At 54.0% G+C, this 22,435-nt stretch overlaps 7 protein-coding genes across 7 annotated transcripts; 3 read left to right on the forward strand and 4 right to left on the reverse strand.

Annotated features, from left to right (window-relative positions):
• Window positions 1-2,920: 2,920 nt before the first annotated feature.
• RHO25_006877 (uncharacterized protein) lies at window positions 2,921-3,685 on the reverse strand (the record flags this gene model as incomplete). The annotated part of the gene is made up of 2 exons (XM_023597672.1): window positions 2,921-3,430; window positions 3,500-3,685. 2 exons carry the CDS (start codon window positions 3,683-3,685, stop codon window positions 2,921-2,923), a joined length of 696 nt encoding a protein of 231 aa, XP_023451661.1.
• A 1,130-nt stretch (window positions 3,686-4,815) lies between these two features.
• Window positions 4,816-5,775, reverse strand: RHO25_006878 (uncharacterized protein; the record flags this gene model as incomplete). Its single annotated transcript, XM_023597673.2, has 2 exons — window positions 4,816-5,047; window positions 5,108-5,775. The coding sequence occupies 2 exons, from the start codon at window positions 5,773-5,775 to the stop codon at window positions 4,816-4,818; spliced, it is 900 nt and encodes a 299-aa protein (XP_023451660.1).
• A 626-nt stretch (window positions 5,776-6,401) lies between these two features.
• Window positions 6,402-7,679, reverse strand: RHO25_006879 (uncharacterized protein; the record flags this gene model as incomplete). The annotated part of the gene is made up of 1 exon (XM_023597674.2): window positions 6,402-7,679. One exon carries the CDS (start codon window positions 7,677-7,679, stop codon window positions 6,402-6,404), a length of 1,278 nt encoding a protein of 425 aa, XP_023451655.1.
• Window positions 7,680-8,465: 786 nt separating this feature from the next.
• RHO25_006880 (uncharacterized protein) lies at window positions 8,466-9,782 on the forward strand (the record flags this gene model as incomplete). The annotated part of the gene is made up of 1 exon (XM_023597675.2): window positions 8,466-9,782. One exon carries the CDS (start codon window positions 8,466-8,468, stop codon window positions 9,780-9,782), a length of 1,317 nt encoding a protein of 438 aa, XP_023451654.1.
• Window positions 9,783-11,446: 1,664 nt separating this feature from the next.
• RHO25_006881 (uncharacterized protein) lies at window positions 11,447-13,250 on the forward strand (the record flags this gene model as incomplete). The annotated part of the gene is made up of 4 exons (XM_023597676.1): window positions 11,447-12,174; window positions 12,231-12,731; window positions 12,814-13,065; window positions 13,130-13,250. The coding sequence occupies 4 exons, from the start codon at window positions 11,447-11,449 to the stop codon at window positions 13,248-13,250; spliced, it is 1,602 nt and encodes a 533-aa protein (XP_023452536.1).
• A 1,568-nt stretch (window positions 13,251-14,818) lies between these two features.
• On the forward strand, window positions 14,819-16,397 carry CKI1 (bifunctional choline kinase/ethanolamine kinase cki1; the record flags this gene model as incomplete). Its single annotated transcript, XM_023597677.2, has 4 exons — window positions 14,819-14,883; window positions 14,938-15,077; window positions 15,142-15,201; window positions 15,304-16,397. The coding sequence occupies 4 exons, from the start codon at window positions 14,819-14,821 to the stop codon at window positions 16,395-16,397; spliced, it is 1,359 nt and encodes a 452-aa protein (XP_023452537.1).
• Window positions 16,398-19,091: 2,694 nt separating this feature from the next.
• Window positions 19,092-21,334, reverse strand: RHO25_006883 (uncharacterized protein; the record flags this gene model as incomplete). Its single annotated transcript, XM_023597678.2, has 2 exons — window positions 19,092-21,051; window positions 21,108-21,334. The coding sequence occupies 2 exons, from the start codon at window positions 21,332-21,334 to the stop codon at window positions 19,092-19,094; spliced, it is 2,187 nt and encodes a 728-aa protein (XP_023452534.1).
• Between the last annotated feature and the right edge of the window lie 1,101 nt (window positions 21,335-22,435).

Raw genomic sequence — 22,435 nt, forward strand, 5'->3', positions numbered from 1 at the left:
TGCCAGGCTCAATCGGGCTGACAGTGACATTGCTGCTTCATGTTGCCACGGCCGAATCATCCGAATGCCCTGGCTTCGCATCTTGCCGTGCTTGCCTGCCGGCAGGTTGCCGAACGCATACCTTTTCGTGAAGCGTCGCGACGCTGCACCACAACGCTCCAGACGAGCGACCAATGTCCATGGAAGACGTGCCGCCACGCAGACGCACAGCTCTGCACATGCGATTTCACGCGTTTCGAAGACCCTAGCCGAGGCGCCCGTTAACGCGAGACAGACATTCGGCAGCCTGTCGCGCTCACCGGCCCGGCCTTGGACCGAGAAGGAGCATGCAAGCGACCGACTTGATCCCAGCAGACCACGAGGTGCAGAGTGAGAGATCGCGTCGGCCGCATTGCGAAATCTCACCAAGATCTGACTCAAATGCCCTCATACGAAGTGCCGACCGTCACAGAGGTACAAGTCACCAGTCTTACATTATACGATGCCGTGGCCGTCCGGCAGCGAACACTGCCCAATGTGCGGATCGATCATTTGAAATGTTCTGGATGATCCTCCTGTCCATGCCATCTCAGGGTTTGTATACACGAGCTGAACCGGTCAGCTGAGGTTGCTGCGCAGCCGTCGAGGATCATATCACTTTCCAGCTAGCGCTTGCGAGCCGGCCAACAGTCAACCACGCTGGAGAAAGCTTGCACCCACCACATGCTCACCACGCGTCGAAGCGAGATGTCTCGTGAGTTGATCAGCTATGTACCTCCCTCGTGGCGGCCAAGAAGAGCAGCAAATCCGAAGCTCGCTACCAGGCAACCTTTTTGTTCCTCTCAGAGCTCTCCGATCTCATTCGGCAGCACGACTACATGGTGGCTGAATATCATCCGCTTTCTGATATACACCACTTTGCTGCAGCAATGTCCCAGTCGACATATTAATCAAAGTCTCTGCGTGGAACGTGGTCGCAGGGCCAATCAGCATGATGAAATGAATTTTCAGCTGTGAGCTCACTCTATTAGACATCCGGACCTCACTCTCGCTCTTGCGATATGTCCGAACCCAACTCCTCCCACCTGCGCTTCACTGGATCAGGGCAGTCTGCGATCATCGAACGCGTGTTTCATATCATACAACAGGGTTACATTCGCAGCAGCTGAGCAAGAAAGCGCATCTGGAGACTGCTCCGTCGGCACACATGCCTCAAAAGTGCTGCACTGCGAGGCTTGTGATATTGCCCAAGCTTCCCCGTGGTTCATGTGGGTCGCGCTCCTGATCCCAGCTTGAAGAAGGACACCAGCGCGCACGCACGCGGCGGAGTGAGAGCGGGGAGCTGCCACGCGCGTGTGATGCTGCGGCGATTGAACACTCGTATGTGACTTCTGTCATCACGATTGGCATATGCGGTCACCATAATGACTCAACTGTTTCAAGCATTCTAGGGCATCAATACCGTGGAGCTTCTCCTTGCAGTCGTGGCAGGGGCAACATCCGAAAGGTCAGCGGGAGGCGATCATTGCTCTATCGAGTCTTGGTACCGTCATCAACAAGAAGCAGAAATGGAGCAAAGCGCAGTGGATATTCATCGGAAGATCCTCCGCAAATACCCACAGCAGCACAAGTCCTCGAGCACCTTTCTTGCAAGTTGCAGACCGGCATGCCGTTGTGACAACGCTGCAGCGACGATCACCGGCCGGCTTGTCAACTCAAATCCACTGAGACTAACAGTTCTAGGCAAGCAGATACGGCTCTGCATCGATGACTTCACTTCTTGTTCAGCACAATCTCACTACTTACGTTACAGCACCACGCGAAGGATAAACGTGCATGCGTAGAGAGATTGCGCTGATGGAGTGCTGTGCTGACACGAGCAGTGCCTCCATCTATGAAAGTTTGACCAGCCAGCATCGCGCAAGTCAAAAACAACACACGGCACTTAGTTGCAGCAAGGAATTTTGGAGTATTTCCGAGGACACTACCAACATGTTGCTCAGCTCCTTAATATACCAGTGGTATCAGGTGGCAAGCGTTGCATCGAGGCCTACGTGAGCCTGTGCGTCCAATCCGGCGTGTAGTACCTCGATCAAATCATGCCACCACAGAACGCACACAGTTCGCGAGCTCGGGAGGACCGAATGTCGGCCATGCGACTGCCCGAGAGATGGAGGCTTCGTCAACTTGCCACCATGATCCTGGTCAAGTTATGCCCACGCTTCGGGTGTTCGTAACGGCGGACTCCTGAGAACGTCCTATTGATTGCTCGTTCGGCGGACGTACAGAAGAAGAACTGCCGAGTGGCATGTGATCGTGCGGAACGAGTGACAAGTCAGCACTTGCTCTGCGCTCCAAAACTCGACGCGCGTGCTCAACGCTGTTGTGAATGGCCCTTTGGACGTCACACTAGTACGCAGTAACATCACTCCAGAGAATTTACCCAATTATTCCGCATTTTGGCACGTCACGCATCCGAAGTTTTGGTGATTGATCAACTAGGACGGCAACGAGAGCTATGATCAGTTTCGATGAACAGAAGCGTCTTTGCGCGGGTCCTCAGGCATGATTGCCCTTCTATGGGCTGATCAATAAGCTGCATTGTCCATAGCCAACACTGTTCTAGAGTTCAGCCTCATGTGAACCTCAGGACAGGATGATTGAGAATCATGCTGCCGGTAAGAAGACAGGGGCGAATACTGCGGGCTCTGCAAATATTTGGACGCACTGGAATGGCTTTTACTTTCTCATCAAGTCTTCAAATTTGTTTCTCATATCAACGCAAGATATCGGAAACGACTGTTCTGCAACCTAAACTTCGAACCTCAACACTTTCAACGCCGAAGATCTCCATCTCTCAGCGAATCAAGTTAGCAGTCTTTGTCCTCTCCCTCCATCCCTTCCATAACCCCACGGCTTCTCCCTGCTCGACGTATTGCCCTCAAATGACCCGGTTCAGATGCACTAGATCATCAACTCCCAAAACCGTCAACGCAGGAGTCCAATCCGCCTCCGCAATCCCAATCGTAACATTCTTCAACCCAGCAAGCGAAGCAGAATAACTAGCCGGCAACACGGCCTTCGTCAACTGCGACTCCGTAGCCGAAGTTGGGACAAACGTAAACTTCAAGGTTGGGGCTTGCACGCCAGTGGTATAGAAACCTGTCACGGTAATACTGCAGCGACTGGAAAATGTGACGAGGGATTCTGCAGTGAATCCGATGCAGCCGAAATAGAAGGATATCAGATTGTAAGAGTTGACGCCTTGAGAGGGGACGGCGGAAATTGTGCCGAACGGGCGGAGAGAGACCAGGCCGATTTGAGTTACGGTTTGGACGAGACCTGTTACGGCGATTTTGGCGGGGCTTTGGGGTTTGAGGCCGTAGCTGAAGGTTGCAAGGCAGAGACGGTCGCCGAGGAGACAGAGGTTGGGGAGTGGGAGGCCACCTTGCTGTTGGTGGGAAAAAGAATGTTAGAGTGGGCTGGATCGAGGGAGTTGCGGGATGGGGATTCGACTTACGGCTACAGTCCATCCCTTGTAATCAAGACCGTTGTATTGGCCTATCAAGGAAAGTTGCGGCACCGCAGGAACGGTGGTAAGACCATCGTAGTTGTCGGTTCTGAGACCAGCGCCTGCTTGGCGGGTGTCGAGGGCCGCTGTCAGGACAGAGGTGATGAAAGCGGCGAGACTGAGCAGACGAGCCATATTGACTTATTGGAGACTGTTGTTGGGGTGTGTTTCATCTTCATCACAATCGGACTCACAGCTTCATATACCTTTCTCCATTCTCTTCACACCGCCATCGATCGCACACCACCCACTTGCTAATTCCAATTCCAATTCACGTCTTGCATAATCACGGCGAAGCTCGGCCGTGAGCCGCTCATCCACTCCTCCCTCCAGTCAACAGATCTCAGCGATCATCATGTCGTGGTGGCTGTAGCCACATCTCTGCCTCAACGAACATTCCCCAGTCATCGAGGCACTCAATCGAAGCCACCAAGCCCTCGCTGTTCATCGCGAGGACGAGCTCTCTCGTGGCTTCTCCAATGCAGTCAGCAAGGAACTACTGCACAGCTAATGATGTTTAACCGACCTGCAATAACTCAGATTACCATCCAGGATCAGAGTCATGACAGGATGATCAAAAGAAACAACCCTCCAGTCCGACAATCTTCAGGTTACACAAAATCTTACCAGAAGAGAAAGATCTCCGTGACTTGTGTGGTGGCGTATGGAGAAACACGAGCCTGTTGTACGACACATCCTTCGGCAAGACCAAGGGAAAACTTTTCGCCTCTCGCTATTCGATCGCGTTTTGGAGGGTGCATGAGCTTTGATTCCACTGCAAAGCGCTTCGATCGAGATCTTTCAACCTGCGTGTACGATTGAAATCTTTTCTACGTGGATCGCTGTTCGGGAGCCGCAATTTGTATCGTCCAAGAAAGGCAAGTTGCATTCTGCATGGAGCTAATCGATTGGCGAGTTTTGCGAGGACGGAGCGGATTCAAAACACAATCATGGCATGTATCCGCCTGCCGAGTGGTCAATGTGTCGATACACGATCAGCAGTGCGGTCCACTGTAGCATTGAAAGTATCCCTCAATTGATTTTATCGGAGGTCTGTAGCTGAGTCTCTTGACACCATTGGGCCCCAACGCTTGTCGAGCATCATTCATGCTTTTCCAAATCGTCAGCAGGATTCGTGTCGTCGACCTTCTCCGCTGAACCGCATCTCTGTGTCATAAAGCTGTAATCATCGCTTCGTCCATTTTCCGAAAATGTAGTTCTGCTGACTTTCCCTCACACCGCCAAATTCAATGTCGCCCGTCTCTTTACCGGCCTGGAACCACATTCAGCACACCACCATCAATCGCCAGGATTTCTCCGTTAACGTAGTGATTGCGTGCGAAGAAGAGCACACCCATTCCGATCTCCTCGTCACGTCCGGCTCGCATCATGGGCACATGGCCCGTCTTGTCGATCTTCTCTTGCGGAAAATCACTCTTCTGACGATCATCGGATTTCGTGCCCGCCATTTCCGAGGGAAAGTATCCTGGCGCAATGCTACAGACTCATGTCAGTACAAGGGACATTCAAAAGCGCAGTCAAAATGAGGGCCTATACCTGTTCACTCGAATCTTCGCCTTCTGGAACTCCGCACTCATCAACTTACTCAACTGCACCGTCGCTCCCTTGGCAGCATTGTACGAAAAATGCCCTTGCGAGTCCCTCATCAATCCTGACATGGACGAGATAATGATGACACTCGCGCTAAAATCCTCGTAAGGCCCGCCTTTGGCTTTCGTGGCAGCCTGCAACAATGGCAGGAAAGCCACAGCAGTGAAGTAGACCGACGTCACATCCGTCTCATATGTCTTCTGCCAATCCTCGACAGACTCCTCATTCCATAGTTTCGCGCTCAAGTCGTCGGCGTCAGAGTGCTCGGGTGGAGCCTTGGGGCCTGAGACGCCAGCATTGCAGACGAGGAGGTTGATGTGGGATTCTTTAGATTTGATGTCGGAGACGAGTTTCTGGAGGTCTTCTTTCTTGGTCACATCGCAGGGGCCAATTGGGATGATTTGCCCGCCGGTGCGGTCTTGCTCGGGGCTGTGGGCTTTCGCGGCATTTTCGAGAGCTTCGACGCGGCGGCCAGTGATGTACACTTTTGCGCCGTTGGCGGCGAGGGCTTGAGAGGCCATGAGGCCTATGCCTGTGCCGCCGCCAGTCACGACGCAGACATAGTCTTTGACTGTGAAGAGGCGGTTGACGTCGAAGTGGTGAGTTTCTGCCATGGTGATTGTCCTGGGTCTTTGTTGATAAGTGGAAGTTTTTGAGTCAGTCGCGCGAGCTTGTCGAGAGAAGTGAGCAGTCGTCGCTGCAGTTTCGTTCTGTAGCACACGACATTGAATTATGACGTAGCGGGTGACATTTTTGTGACGCGAAAGGCAACACGAGCGCATGTGATTTGGTGTTTTTCAATATTTGCTTCACCTACCCGCTTTGAACACTGCATATGCGATGTGGGTATTACTTACCGCTCAAGCCTGTGCATTCCGGAGAACGCTGTTAATTCTGGTAAGGGCCATTGACACCTGAGGTGTGGGTTGAGTTCCCTCTACTGTTTTGCTACGTAACCGAGTTGGTGTAGCCAACCGAGGACACAGCCTACGTTATGTTTTAATCCAAAGATCTTTGGCGGTGGCTGTTAGCAGCGCTATCTCGCGGTGCAAAATAGGAATCGCCTTGAAGAGCATCAAAATCTGGTCTCTAGGTTGCAAGGATATTCTTGGTCGAGAAAAGTCGTCTCATGGGCGGCCACTTTTGGTTTCTGGCAAATGCATAACTTCTCTTGCACATCTCGGAGTCATAGCCTCTGAGAGCGATGTCGATATCACAAAATGGCGAAACCGCAACTCGCTTACATCTCCAGAGCCTTCTTTGCCATCTCGAGGGCTCCATCAAAGGTCTGGTTGCCACCGATGAAGCCGGCAGCGTGCACAAAGATGCTGCCAGGAACGCCAGAAAGCTTGCTGAGCTCGTCATCGCGCACACCTCTCCATGCCTCAGGAAGTCCCTTTCGGTTCTCGAAGCTGCCAGGCTCGAGACTGACAGCTCGGATACGCCACTTGCTGTCCTGTTCTCCACTCTCGGCGAAAAGTGCATACAGAACGCTACCTTGTGCACCAGTCTCTTCCTCGAGCGCATACAAGTGGTCCATCCACGGAACACCGCCGTCCTTCCAGGGCACCACGAGAATACGGCCTTGCGGGTCTACTGCGTGCCTGGAGTTGAAGGCTTGCGCGACCACGTTACGAGCGGGTAGCCACGCCAGAAATTTGTCGCTGAGCTCAATGGAGAATTGCTCGCCCACAAAAGCGGAAGCACGAGCGAAGCGGGCATCCTCATCAGCCTGATCTGCGGCCTTGCTGGTTTGGACGAACCCATTGGCGTTGATATTGTTTGCAGCAGGTGTGACAGGTGCGTGATTGTAGCGACCGACCACGCTGGCAATGCTGAAGCCCTTGTCCGATGTCTTCTTCTCGATGCCTGCCTTTCTGATCTCAGCAGGGTCGTACACCGAGATACCATTGTCATTGGCGTCGAACGCCTGCACAAAGTCCTCGTATAGCTTCTGATACAGCAGCTCGTTCTCCGAACTGGCCACGTCCAGCCCTGTCACGGCCGACACGATTCTCTTGCCATAGTGCATCCACACCAGTCCTGCTGATGAAAGCTTGGTGTTCTTGCCAGGGAAAGTAGCTTTGAATTCGCGCTGGTGGTGGTCGTAGCGGAAGATGGCATCGTCGTGCACACCACCCACATCAACGACAATGGTGCATGTCTTGAGCACTTCGGAGTCGCGAGTTCTGATCAAGGATGCGCCTTTGTAGTCAGGCAGCAGACGGAGCAAGTAAACTGCTAGGGCTTCGTCGGCGTGGAAGTGGCCGTTGTGGGTGCCAATGACTGGCGCTGCGGTGCCGTCGGCCATCTTTTGTCGCTTCGATGAAGGCTCCGAGGTCATTTGCTGCAGCAGAGGTCGGTAGAGGTGGGGGTTGCTGGCCACGAGGCGCTGGAAGATGTCGTTGGTGGTCTTTGCCTTGTTTGGGGAGTTGACAGAACGAATGGAAGCTCTGTGCAGAGGCAGACGGAGTGGTGGACGGGAGGGCCGCAGTGGTGACAGAACTAGCCTCTTCATGCAAACGGAGACTGGAGCTGGCGGCGGGCGAGAAAATGTCACAAGCTTGGGACGTCGCGATAATCCCTGCAGCTTGCTTTCTGCACGTGCAATTCCGCTGCGGTGCGTCGTGCGTGTGCGTGCTGCTGCATCACCCACTATCCCGCCAAGCCATGGCCGTCGATGCGATATTCGTCAATCGTTGTTGTGCGACGCGAGAAGCAGGAGTCGCCATGACGCTGCTGGCGGTTGAAGCGACGTGGTAAACCGGTTTGTCGTCGTCGCCGTCTTGCTTTGCGTGATGGCGAGTGCTGCGCTCTGCGGGGCGCTGGCGCTCGACCATTCCAGCGTGTACCACTAGTACTGCACATCGCACGCGACACCCAGCACCACAGACAGATACTTCACTCGACACGTCTGCAGGTAGTCACCTGCGCAGTCACGCCTCCACTCGCTCCCAAACTTCGTCGTCCCCCGCCTGACCGCCCTTCAAATATCGCGTCGCCGCCATCACCGAACCACGGACGCGCTTGCATCGACGACTGTGGAGACCAGCGCTGGCTGGACCCTAGTTATCACACTATCTGGCGGTCAACTTTAGCCTAGCGACGAGCACAATTTCAACACTTCCCGCCCACCTTCCTCCAAGGCCGCTGTTCCTCCTGCCTCCTCCACCACGCGCTCCTGCTGCGATTTCGCCAGCGTGAGAGGTGAGGAGAGCCAATCTCTTCGTCATCGCCGCATGACCCTCCCACCACCGCCAATCCTCAACCCTCCGCACGACACGGCTCGGCGGTCAAGGTGGCCATGATCCTCCGCTTCATTGGGAGTTCGCTCTTCCTCGCCTCGATCGTCTTCACCATCCCACTCGCTTTCGATGTCGGCGGCCGAACGTGTGGGCTCGCCTTCAGTCTGAGCTTGGCCACGTACTACTTCATCCTCTCCACGCTACGACTCGCGACGCCAGATCAGTCAACATGGAGGAGGGCAGGAGTCAACACGATCGCCGCTATGCAGCCCATCATGATCGCAGGACTGCTGATTTGGAGCCTGAACAAGTTCAGTGTGGACGCTGGTGAAGAGGGAACCTGGGTTAGTCGCGCCTTTTTCAACGCGACGAAGCCACTGCACCAGAGCCCGAGCTTCAAGGAATGGGTGTTTGGACGTGAGGGAATGCTGCAGTATGCCTTGATCGGCGGATGGGACAAATTTCTGAGGTATTCCATGCCTGTGTTCCAACTGGTCGAGGGCTTCTGCAGTCTGCTGGTCATACAAGCTGCTGGGCAGGTCACGCGGTATCTGGTCAACAACGACGATGGAGGAGACACTTGGATGCTAGGGCTCTTAATACCATCCGGCAGCATCATCGCCAGTTCATGTTATTTCATCTGGCGCATGTCGACCTTTCCGGGACTCGACAGCCAGGATGCAGTACTGATCGGCATCGCCATCACTTGCGCAGTGTTTCTGTGCGCTTGGGGCATTGGAAGCGGGCGTGGGAACATTGTGGAGAGTAGCTTGCTATTCGCATACATCACGCTCTGCATCTACCAGATCTTCACCGATTACCAGCCAAGCCACCCACTGCCAGAGTCTCCTCTACCGAACGACGTCAATGAATTCCCACCTCTCCCTCCAATCCTGATGGCCAGCTTCTCGACCATCTCGCAAGCATTGTCCCAATTACCGAGCACCATTTTGAACGGCTTCGGCTTCATGTTTGCTGCTGTACAGACCGTAACGCCCTCGGTCATCATCTCGCTGATCTACCGGCTTCTGGTCCTCTACGCTGCAGCACGCATCATCCCTGCTGTCCGGGAGTCTGGCGCGCGTGCTTTAGCACACGATCCATCGTTTGAAGATTCGGAAGGTGTGCATGGTCTCATGGGAGTTCTAACGTACTACAGCCCAAGCATCCTCATCGCAGTGTACACAAGCCTTCTCCTCCAGCACTTTGCGACCGCTTCTGCAGATCATCCAGGGGAATGGTGGACTAGTCAAGGCGGTGAAGGAGGAGGAAACATCAGCCGGTGGGCCAACCTGGCTGGCACTATGGCACTCTACGCAGTCGAGCTGTACTTAGGCAAGGACCAAGATGATGCCCTCCACTGGAAGCTGGATTGAAGACAACCAGACAGGATGCGAGAGTGATTCACGAAATTGTATTTGACCCCAGAGGTCATTTGAAGGAGCGATCTGTGATCGCGAACGGCTGGCCGTAAAGGCTGACATGCACTCCTCTTGAGCAACTATGGCAACGGACAAGGTGCGTTTGCCGGGCATGGGTGTCGTACGTCAGAGGAAGGACGCGTCGTGCACAGCCATACGAGATTGGAAGCATTCTCTTCGCAGCCGACGGGGCCGGCGTACGTGTGCACTTGCATTTGGAACAGACCCAGCGAGGTCCAGGGAGTGGAGGAGGGAAGGCACATCCCCTTTGTAGCATTGGATGAGAGGAAGAACACGCAGTTGAGGATATAAGAGAACGGTAGCGCGGGAGGAGGGGTGGCAGAAGACTGAATGAAATCACTAATTCCACAGAGCGTGGTAAAACACCAGCCTAAGCGATCGATTAGATACCCCAGAAAACGTCAATTTGTGCATGCATGTATTCTCGCTCATTGAATAATCGGGAAGCAATCGTGCTGTCCATCGGTGCCTTGCAGGAGGATCAGTAAGCTGCATCTCAGATATGGAATCGGTCGGACAAATCATGGATTAGGGTATAGGTTCGCTGTCCCAGAGGTTTTTGTCGCTGCAACCCTAACGATGCTGCGACATCGAATTTGACTTCCCAAACGCATTGAAAACTCTGATTAGCGAGGCGGATGAGATTGATACCTTTCTGTATCATATGGGCTGCATAGTGGTGCATGGAGGTCGAGTGCTCATATTGTGTTGTGAACTCGTTGCTTGCGTCGGTCAAATCCTTCTTTCCCGCCGATTGCTTGTTTGAACTTAGCCTAACTAGCTGAACAAGAAATTCAACAGCAACTGCTTCGGGTATTTGTACGGCTGCTGCAATTGCGCGGCTCTGCGGAAGGGAACATGAAGATCATTTCATATGCATGACATGGCATCTGTGATGATGGGTCGCAGTTGATTTCCCATCTTTTGGTGCCTCGATCCCTCCTTCGTCATGTCGGCCGTACATGTCCAAAGTGCACTTTCCACTTTGGGCAAGAAATACTGCAACTCTTTCCGTTCGTCATGCTGACGATTGACTTACTGCCACTTCTTTGGTCGGAACGACAGCAAAGAAGAGACCACGACATGATGTTTGATTAATCCAGCTCTCGATTGCGCACAAGGCATCGCCTGCACGAAGGGTTGCATCTTCAGTCTCCTTGAGAAAAATCGCTTCAAGGAAAGACACAGATCATTCAGATCAGTCCAGTGCCTTAGGATCCCGCAACAGACTTCGTCTTCGCGCCAACGCGTACCGATCGAAAACATCGAATATGGCGCATTCGTGCTGTGCGCTGTCACTTCTTGGGCAAGCTCCCCAAGCCGATCGCCCATATTTGCCGCATAACGTTCGCTGTTAGCTCCACTTCCGTGCATTCACCAGAGTCAGATTTTGCTGGCGCGACCCTCGAGGCACTTGGATTGCGACTTTATGCGCGCATTCGCCATGTATGCAGATCTTTGGCGTTCTATAGGTTTGGCTCTGAATATGTTTGTCCTACTCTCACATTTTGGAGAAGCATAGGTTTACTGATGTGTTCAGAGTACTGGAAGTCGACGCAACGGGCAGCGAAGATACGCAAGTGAGAATATAGGAAGAGATGGAACATGTTGAGCACGACCTGGAAGCCGCGACTTACTCCACGGAGGAAGAGGAGGAGAAGCACGAGCAACCCATCAGCAACACTCTCACATCACCTGAAGATGGCTCCACAGCATCAACGAGAGAGCACGTCGACATTCCACCTAATGTAAATCAAAAACTGCATTCGAAAGGCCTCGCAACAGATAACTCTGGCTTGGTGCGATGGAAAAGCGGCACATCTGCCCATCCGAGACGGTGGCCTCTATTCCGAAAGTCCTACGACTCTGCCGTGATCATCTTCATGGAGTTCATCATGACACTCTTCAGCAACGTCGGAAGTTCTATCGTGCCGTACTCGATCGAACAGCTGGGCACCTCGGAAGAGCTGGGTCTGTTCTACTTCACAACATTATACCTGCTGGGTCAAGCCCTCGGCGGACTCATCTTCCCACCTCTGGCCGAGTCCTTCGGTGGACGAACAATCTATACTACGTGCGCGTTTGGGTTTGGGGCATTCTGTGCGCTCGTCGGAGCTTCGCCAACCGTCCCTGCAGTGGTGGTCGGCCGCTTCGTATCAGGTTTCGTATCTGCCATGCCTGCTGTGGTGGCGTGCGGTAGCATCGAGAACATGTGGAACATTAAGGCGAGAATTTGGCTGGTGCATATCTGGATCGCGTCAGCTGTGCTCGCGCTGGCTTTGGCACCTGCGATTGCGGTTGCTGTCAGTGAATCGCCACTTGGCTGGTATATTCGAATGATATGATCAACGTGTACGAGGCTTACGCTGATAAATCCCGCAGGCAATGGCTGTTCTACATCGCAGCCATCCTTGGCGGCCTCATGGGCATCGCATGCCTCTTCATGCAAGAATCTCGGCCCTCGCAACTCCTTCGCCAAAAGGTCCAGCGCGTCTCACGCACGACCGATTTTCGCAAGCTCTCCGTCAATCATCAAGACTCCAAGCCATCACTCTCCACTTTCGTCCAGGAAGGCCTCACCATGCCTCTTCGATTGTTCTTTACGGAGCCTATTGTCTTCTTGACCTCCATCATGGCCGCGATCGTTTACGCTGTGATCTACCTCTTCACAGCCGCCTTACCTCAAGTCTACGAAGAATCTTTTGGTTACACGAGACTGCAAGGGTCTTTGGTGTTTGTTTCGATTGCCGTGGGGATATGCTTCACGATTTTGCCGAGGATATACGATATTCGAGTCGCATGTCGGAAAGATGCGCAAGCCATTGAGCCCGAGGACAAGTTATTCGGCTTCTATGTTGCTGCGCCGGTGCTGGCTGTGGGATTGTGAGTCTTTCTCTCTCCCTGTTCTGTTTCCTGAACTTTACCCGGCTGTTGAATGAGCGTTGCTGACTGAGGGATTTTCCAGATGGTGGTTCGCTTTCTCGGTCCCTCCGCTCAATTCTTCGGCTTCGCCCTGGGTTTCCATTTGCTCGCTTGCACTGCTGGGATATAGCATTGTCGAGTTCGACAATGTGTTGAGCGGATATCTTTGCGATACGTATGCTTCTCGCACGGCTTCAGCGCTTGCGCCATTATCGTTTCTCAGAGCGACCCTTTCGGGCACGTTTCCGTTGTTTGGAAGTGCGATGTTCCATAATTTGGGTGCTAACTATGCGATGTGAGTGCTGTTTGCGGGGGATGAGAATATCAGAATGGTACTATGGTGCTGATGAGTGATCCAGGTTCGTTCTTGCGGGCATCGCGACGGCCTTTTGTGCGGTTGCGGTGTTGTTTGGGGTATTTGGGAAAAGGATACGAGAAAGCAGTCCGTTAGCTGAGAAGACGGTCGGGATGGGTGATTGAAGAGACGGAAATGAGATGGGGGAGATATGGCGCATAAAGTCAGAGCGCTGTCACATCTTTCCATTGCCGGCACGCCTCATTCTAATGCAGCACAAGGATGAATGAAAGAGCGCCAGAATCCCAGAATGGCGACCGAAACCTACCTAGAATCCACGGTGATGGAGAGAGTCCCCTCCAGCGGATGGATGTTGCATGAGAGCGAAATGAGGGTACAGCTCGACAAATCGCCTCGACGCACCTCGAGAAAAGAGCAGCGGGAGGGCGAGGCAGGAGACTCAACATCGAGAATGACCAGAAACTGGCCGGCTGCAGTCTTCGCATTTCCGTCGAGGACTCGTGATTTTGAGTCTGTGAAACTTTTGGGGCACCGAATTGCCCGAAAGTACAATGTACGGCCGCTCCGCACGCGCCTGGCTGCTCGAATGTGACAGAACATCGTCGAACACGCCAGACATCGCGAAATCAATAAATACGTGGTGTTTCCCAGCCGGGGTCCACATGAGCATAGTGAGGTCGATATAGAGTTCGTCGTACCATGGATCGTAGGTCATGCGCTGTTGACCTCGCGCATTTCCTGTGGCTTAAAGCCGCCATTGAGGCCGCTGCTTGCGCTACTTCCGTAACAGGTGTTCGCAAGCAGAGTTGATCAGAGCAGAGATGAGACGACCTTGCAATGTCATTGTGTTGTTGATGTTGTGAAGCGTTGAGTTCTTGGCGTTGTCTGTGCTCGGGTGGAGAAGCCGGTGAAGCGATGTTTACACGGAAGTTGTTTGGTGCAGCTTGTCTATGAGGCCACACTGCAAGTACTCGGGGGAAGCGACGGAAGTCGATGTGCTATTGCAGTCGAGCTTGATACGTATTGTTTCTCGATGTCTGTAGGCATTGCATTCTCTGGGATGAGGATCGTCGCGGCTTGGGATTCGCAGGTCAGGTCTGATGTCGTTCGCGATGATGACGGTGCTGAGATGCGAATGAAGGTCCAGTAGTAGATACTGCAGACGTTCTTGCTTGTTTTCGCTGGGTGTGAATTAGTCCGGGTACTGACTGCTAGTCAGTGTAAACATCTGTTCTGCCGTCAGGCGGAAGCTAGGTTTTGGCGAGATTGCCAGCGCGGCATATCAACACCACGGAGGGCCGCTGCATTGGTGATGAGAACTTCCAAACAGGTCATGCGTGCAGATGCAGGTGTGCAGAGAATGTTCCGTAGAGAAGTGAGGACTGAACCATTGGGACGTTAAAAAGGTGGCGAGGTCGGCCGTGCCCAATCATCGTTCGTGACGGGAGCAGCCGTTTGCGAGCATATAGTCTGCCCTGCCCCCGACCGTTTCCTCCCCATACCAATGCAAACTACATGCAACCAAAACGCGAGCGAACACACGCAACCACAACCCGAAAGCGACAGCAATCGAACCAGACGCACTTGCTGAATCCACGCACGCCTTCTCCTCGCGCGCGGCCGTCACGCCGCTGCGCATAGCGAGTCTCCAGCTAGCTCTTCTACCGCCGCGGCCACCACACCTCTACTCTACAACCTCTACAAACCTCTACACCGCTTCGCATACCTCACAATGGCGAACACTGCTTCCAGCAGCAATGTGGTTGGCGTCCACTACCGCGTCGGCAAGAAGATTGGGTACGGACACACTCTCACTGACGTGCGCGGCGAGCACTCCTAACCTCCGTGCAGAGAAGGCAGTTTCGGTGTCATCTTCGAGGGTACCAACCTCTTGAACAATACCCAGGTCGCCATCAAGTTCGAACCTCGCAAGAGCGACGCACCTCAGCTTCGCGATGAATACCGCACGTATAAGATACTCGTCGGTTGCCGTAAGTGCACCTCCTTTCGGCCTTCACCGCCTGCCCGCCAGACATGCTAACCGAGGACTTGTAGCTGGCATCCCGAACGTGTATTACTTTGGTCAAGAAGGGCTTCACAACATTCTAGTGATAGGTATGTCTCACCCACTCCGCCGCCGCCGCCAGGCACGCGTCTTCAGCCAGCTGCTGGGCTCACCCTTCGCACGTGACACCAGCTGACATCACCCACGCACAGACCTTCTCGGCCCATCGCTAGAAGACCTGTTCGACCACTGCGGTCGACGCTTCACGATCAAGACTGTCGTAATGGTAGCCAAACAGATGCTCTCACGCGTCCAGACCATCCACGAGAAGAACCTCATCTACCGCGACATCAAACCAGACAACTTCTTGATTGGCCGACCGAACACCAAGGCGCAGAATGTCATTCACGTCGTCGATTTCGGTATGGCGAAGCAATACAGGGACCCAAAGACCAAACAACACATTCCGTACCGCGAGCGCAAGTCATTGTCAGGCACTGCGCGGTACATGTCTATCAACACCCACCTTGGCCGAGAGCAGTCACGACGTGACGATCTCGAAGCTCTTGGCCACGTTTTTATGTACATGCTCCGCGGCGGACTCCCATGGCAGGGTCTGAAGGCTGCGACCAACAAGCAGAAGTACGAGAAGATTGGGGAGAAGAAACAGACAACAGCAATCAAGGACTTGTGTGAGGGCTTCCCAGAGGAGTTCAACAAGTACCTGTCCTACGTCCGCAACCTGGGCTTCGAGGACACCCCAGACTACGACTATCTGCGCGACCTGTTCACCAAGGCGCTGCAGAACACTGGGGAAGTGGAGGATGGGGAGTACGATTGGATGAAACTCAACAACGGAAAGGGCTGGGATGTACCAACCCGCCCATCTGCCGCCGCAGGCCACCGCGAGCAAGGCAACCCATCAAACGCGGATCTTCACCGCAACAACCTCAACAGAGCGTCGAACACGCCACAAATCGATAAGGAGAAGCCACTCCCAAGCAAACCAGGCGCAGTGCGCCAACCCACCAACCAGAGGGCACAGCCAGCCAGGCGCCCACAAAATAGCCAAGACTTAGGGAAGCGTGGCAGCGGAATGCAGATGGACACCGCAGACCACCGTAGCACGGCTGCTCAATTCCAGAACAGCCGCGCCGATTTGACACGAGGGCCCGGCTCATCAGCCGTCGGTGCCCAACCACAAACAGCAACTGCTGCTGCTCAGAGGCCAGCTGCACAGACACAGCAGCCCGAGCAAAAGCCGAGTGCAATCCAGAAACTATTCAAGGCATTATGCTGCGGATAGAGCAAGCAGCACAATATTTTAGATGATATTTTACCCTCAAGGATTGCATCACCAGAAGTCGTCGACAAGGCGATTGCTGCACAGCAGGCAGCGGAGAAGGCCGAGAAAGCAGCGCTAGAGCATATTGCGCCAAAGAAGCAACTACCACTCCGCTACAACTACGAGTACAAGTTCAGCCCTTATGGGCGCTTGGAGAAAGTGCCGCGGAGGAGGCTGTCCAAGGTTCCAACCCATCCAGATTTGCCATTGAACCGACCAAGGACGAGGCCATCGTTGGCTGAAAAGCAGCGGGCGGAGGAGAAGGCTCGCGCAGACGCATTGGCGGCTGCAAGGAAGGCGTACCAGCATGGGTACCCAATGGAGAGGACGAAGAAGAATCTTCCCACTGAGGAGATGATCAAGGCGCGACGGGAAAGAAGGAGACAGCAAGGTCAGCTTTAAGACCACTCCTCGGAGGAATACGTAATGTCTAAACGACCAGCGCGGCGTTAGGGAGTTTTTTTGTTTGGGCGTTTTTGTTTTGTAATGGGAAAAGGGAAAGCATGGGCAGGCTAAAAGCCCACACCTACTGTATGCACACGTGAATAAAGTTCACTTCAACTCAGTCTATTGTCTCTCACGAGTGATGTTCTACTGTGCCATTGCATGCTCCAATCAGTGCCCGCGTCGTGGTAAGAGCGAAGCGGAAGTGTCCGATGTGACTTCCTGTTTCTCTCAGAACCACTGCGTACCAGGCCACCGGCAGTCCATCTGGAGCACCGTGACATTTCGGCCGAAAATCAGAGGCATCCAATGCCATCCGGGCTCACTTACCTCCGGAGGCTTCCCAGAGAGACCTTTACTCCTTGCGATCTTCGGAACAGCTCCCAAAATATTTTCTCCGCGTGTAAGCAGCTTTCCAGGTCAGCGAAAGGAGCATCATCTCATGACACATCGCCACAGACTGGCGGATGAAGAGCGCGCTGCACGGCACGCACGCGAACTTGAGATCGGCAAGGCAGAGGAGGCGACTGTATCTGGCGGTGAAACGATTGAGGACGAGCATTTAGTGGCCAGACTCGCCCGAATGGACATGCTTCAAACAGATTTGACTGCATGCTTCCGGGAGATCTCTTCTCCAAGTTACCACCAGACTCGCAAGAGGCAGAGCATGAACAGTGTGTGCCCGACTCACCTAAAGAGGGGTCTGAAGAGAGGAATTCTGAGGCGGAAGGCAGAAAAAGGTAAGGCTCAGGACGCAACTATCGACGCCGAAGCAATTCCAGCCCCGTAAGTGTGACTCCATAACCCATTCGCAGAGACGCATGCAGGTGAAGCCGCTTCGCCGAATCAACAACTCACGGAGGATCTACCAAGAGATGCGGTAGCACAAGCAAATCTCGGATTCTTGAGTGCATTGCTTCCGAATTCATCACATTCACCGTGCCGAGCGATGCAGGTGAACAGCGTGAATGCAAGTTGACATCCGGTCTGGAGCTCGGGGCTATGCATGCATGCATGCATGTGAAGCTGCTGTTCACTTCTCCCCGGGATAGCTGAGTCCCGGAGTATTTCTGGTTTCGCCTGATGAAGCTGGACAGTGGCAACGAAGGAAAAGAGAGATTTTGATTCGTTTGCAAAGATAGATGCTCATAAGACGGGTTCCTGTTCCGCAGACATTGTCGTATTGCTCGCAGAGAGCCGTGAGGAGTATTGTCCCCGTGAGTTCTTGATGCACAAGAAGAGGAGATCGATTGTGGGCTTCTTCGTACCTTTCCGAGGGAAGGCGTAAGCGAAAGACATATTGAGACGCACCAGTTCTCACCATACTCCATAGTGCTTATGCTCTTGTCGGTCGAGAGACCGGGCCACCTGATTAGATCGAGGGTTCGAGAGAGGATAGCTTGACCTCGAATTCGCATCCTGTCTCGCACTCTCGTGAGTTAGATTGGTGGGCGTGTTGCTTGTAGACGATGGCCGGGAACGTCCTACACACCGTCAGCAGATCCGGACGCGGCCAGTCTGATGATACGAGGCAGGTCAGCAAAGTCCATGTCGTCATCCTCACCGGAGTCTCCCTCTCATCGTGACAGCAAGCGCAGTGTGGATTGTTCGATTTGTTTCCATTCATACAGTAGTTGCTTGCCTGGTTCACCGCAGTAGCAGTCATCGAGGTCAAGTCAGTATGTACACACTCCTTCGTAGGAGGTCTGCGTCACGCTCCCAAAATCCTCCTCTCTCTTCCCATCTCCTCCCCTCCCACCTCTCCTTCAGCATCAGGCCACCGGACCTGTTGATAAAAGAGCTCAAAACATTATCGCTTCTATCCCATGACGCCCAGATTGCCCGCTTTCCCGCCCGCCCATCTTTGTAAAAAGTCCCGAAAGGGATGTGTATGCTTTGGCGGACACTGCCGTTTCGTCTAATGCTGTCTCCGTAAAATGAGTGACAAGAAAAGGATTCCAAAAAGTATGTCTGGTGTCTCATGCAGCTGCCGGACTGTGTGTGTATGTGCATGGCAAACCCGGCTGCAGTCGATCGACGCGTAAGTCCAGAAAGAAAGAAGTGTTTGGTGGCTGCGTGCACAACTGAGGCTCTAAAGTCATGATGCGATGGTGATGGTGATGCTTGCGCCAGATTCAGATGCAGGTTTTTAGTTCGTAATGCTCGTAAGTGCCGCTTTTGGCAAAAGTCGCTCGCTCACAAAATCGAAGGTTATGCTTTGCTGACCAGGTTCATCTTGGGACGCAGCTGGTTGGCGATATCATCTTTAGTCGTGACCATCTCCTTGGGGATTCGCGATACACGATATGCGCCGTCTCGGACAGCGTGGTGTTGCATGGCAGAGATACCCGAGCGATTGCTGCGGATACTGCCGGCGTCGCTGGGTGAGAGGTTACCCGGATCGCGGATCTTCGAAGGTGGTGCAAAGTCCAACGCAGTAAATGTACCTGATCGCCGCAGATGGTGCGGTGAAGGTAGTACATCCAATGCATCGAAAGATGACGCCAATGGCGTGAAGGCGCGCACACTTGGGCTGTAAGGCCTTTGCACGCCCATAGGCGAATCTGGTCGTCGACCGTTTTGCAGCTCACGGAAAGAGCTTGGTGGCGCAAAGTCGATTGGGTTGAAAACCAAATCATCCTCCTTCAGCTTGTGGGGTGTTGGCAGGCTGGTCAGAGCCTTCGGTGGAGGAAGCATCTTTTTCGGTCCGGGGCGTCCTCGTGGACCACCGCCGGACATCGTTGAATATGCCAGCGACGGACGTCTCGAGTGATATTGGTAGCCGACGGAAGAATTATCGCTTACTCGAGGGCGAGCACGTGGCGGAGGTGTCATGGCTCTTCGAGCAGGACCTTGTGCCCATGGCTTTGCATGTGTTTGTGCACCTGGAGCATAGAATCCTCCGGTTTCTGGGTCGTAGATGATGCCATCCATGTAGCCATCATCATAGTAGTAGCCAGGATCGGTGTACTGCGCATTTGCTGGCTGAGGCTTGCTGTCATCAAAGTACTCCTTGTAGAACGAGCGAATTCTATTCGCACGGACTTCTGGATTGTCATCTGGCATGTCTGGTGGCAGCGGTCTCAAGCCCATGACTGAAAGTCTTGAGCCAGCGGCGGCGGCGGCATGTGGTGCAGCAAGACTTTGCTTTCGCTGTGGTAGTGCGTTCGGGCTCGGTGGCTCGTCGCCGTACTCGGTGTAGATCATGATTGGATCGATATCATACGGTGCATCATGGTCGGTGACGGTCACTGCGTGGTGTTCTGCCAGTGGTGCGAGCGGTGTAGGTTCTTCATCCCCGTAGTTGCTCGACTCTGGGCGACTTGAGCGGTCCGTGGTGAGCATAGAGTCGCCCCTTGAAGGGAGCGAGGAGGTAGTGGTGGTGTCGGAACTTCTTGGAGCTGGTGGCATTTGCTTTGCAACTGGCTCTGGGATAGCAATCTCCTTCGCAAGCGGTGCAGGTGCCTGCGGCTCATCAATGACAATAGATGGCGAATCTCGAGGGCCCACTTCCTTCTCAAGAATTTCAGGTAGGTTCTTGTCAAGACTAGGCTTACGAATCGGTGGCGGCGCAGTTCGGTTGATCGAGCTGTTCATCTGACGCAGAGGGAAGTCGCCGCCCGCGGTGGGTGATGCTGGGTTTTCGGGGGACATGGAGTCGCCTCGCTTGGACCATGTTTGCGACATTGGACGAGCATTGACGAGCAGGCCGGCCTTGTCCTTATCTGCCAATGCTGAGTGATGTCCTGTTGACATGGAGTACAGAGAGCCGTTGTCACCTTGGAATCGGCCAGTCCGTATTGAACCGCCGTCAGTGGAGGGTCGCAGCAATGCCACGGATCGGTATGGGTCGTGGTCATCATGGGTTCTAGCCAGGCTGTGTATCGACTCGTGGGACCCGTTCATTCCAGGCGGCAGCATGTAGGGACTGCCAATGTTCATGTCTAATGACAATCCAGGCGTCCGTTTCGGTTTCCCGTGGCCACTGATCTCTTGCACGCTCATTTCAGGTTCTTTTCTGCTCTTGTTTCTCTTCACGTAGGCAGGCTCCACGCCATCCATACCGAAGTCTAAAGACTTATGCGGATCGTGCAAATCCTCCTGTTTCTGCTTTTTGCGCAATCGTCGGTGCAACACGGCCAAAATGACAGCAGCAATTAGCAATGGGACGCTAGTCACAATGTCAGTGTACGCGCTCTGCAGTGCCCCTTTCTGCCTAATACTCACACTACGCCCATGGCGATGGCCACATTCTGTATCCCTTGCCGTGCTGAAGGCGTCTCGCAGAGGCCACTGTCGGTGCCCTTGGTACAGCTGCTCGATGACCCGCTGCTGGATCCCGAAGAGTCTCGCTGTGCCAGCACTCGCGTCGCCTCGTCCACAATTTCGCCTGCCGCTCGCTTCATCCTCTCCTTCTGCGCATCGCTCAGATGCATCTCGAGCGGTAACTTCATCCTCCCTTTACACGGCCGACCCCGTGAGCCGTAGTGGTGCCAGGAGGCGGTGGACTGCTTTGGCTACCACAGCACGACGCGTTTCCGATGAAGAAGGCCGGGAGTCTTGTCTGGTGGGGTTGTTCAATGGTGCTGTTTATCGCTGCATTGAGGCGCGTCCGAGGCAGTGCAATGCAGTAATTACGTTTGGTATACGAAACGCAGTGTTCCAGGGCGGGCGCTGATCGGTAATGAGGGCGTTGGGTGCGCGTAATGGTATGTACAAGGAAAGACTGCGGTCAGACTGTCGTCGTCGTCGGGCTCGGCGGCGTCGGCGGTGGTGGTGGTTGCTGAAGAGCGGTGGTGATGTCGGTTCAAACGAGTGTCGTGGTCGGCGCCATGCAAAGGAATGTGGGAGGGTGTCTCGACCTGGCGAACCGAGTACGAGAGGATCCTTGGGAGCGTGATGGCAGTTCGGTGTGTGTGTGAAAGAGAAAGGAGAGGAATGCGGAGCTTCTGCTGATTCGGACCCACCCACGGCGCGCCGTGATTCGTCGGCACCCTAGACGTTCGGCGGCTCTGACAACATGGGTCTTGATTGAATCGCAATAAAACCACTGCCCCAAACGGCAAATCTGGCCGTCAATTTGTGCCCGCCCACTTCTGCACTGCGCTGCCTCTCACCGCTCTGCGAAGGCATCGAGACTACATGGCCAGGCCATCACCACCACGGCCTCCCAATACTGCACCACCGACGACCATCGACGCGGCTATTGACCGCCTTCCGCTGCGACCGTTGCGCTGTGGCTGCAACGAGAGTGCAGCAGCGGTGTTTCGGTCTGCTGGCGCCGAGCCTATTTCCCCTGCCTGTGCTGCAGGAACCCGTGTGGGCGCCGTGGATGGCCAATCACACTCTGTAACCTTATGTGAGACACGCTTTAGTGCTTTTTGCTGGAAATAGTGTAAGCCAAGATTCCAGCCCTTCTCGAGAGGCTTGATCAATTGGCTACGCGTCTCATGAAGACTTAATTCTCTGGTATAACGAGCTGGGTAACGCCGGACTCGTGGGTATTGATCTTTCGTCACCACTACTCGCTATACAGCTCATGCTGTGGCATGTGA

Source organism: Cercospora beticola, chromosome 4 (genome assembly GCF_033473495.1).
Source record: "Cercospora beticola chromosome 4, complete sequence".
Lineage (NCBI taxonomy): Eukaryota > Fungi > Ascomycota > Dothideomycetes > Mycosphaerellales > Mycosphaerellaceae > Cercospora > Cercospora beticola.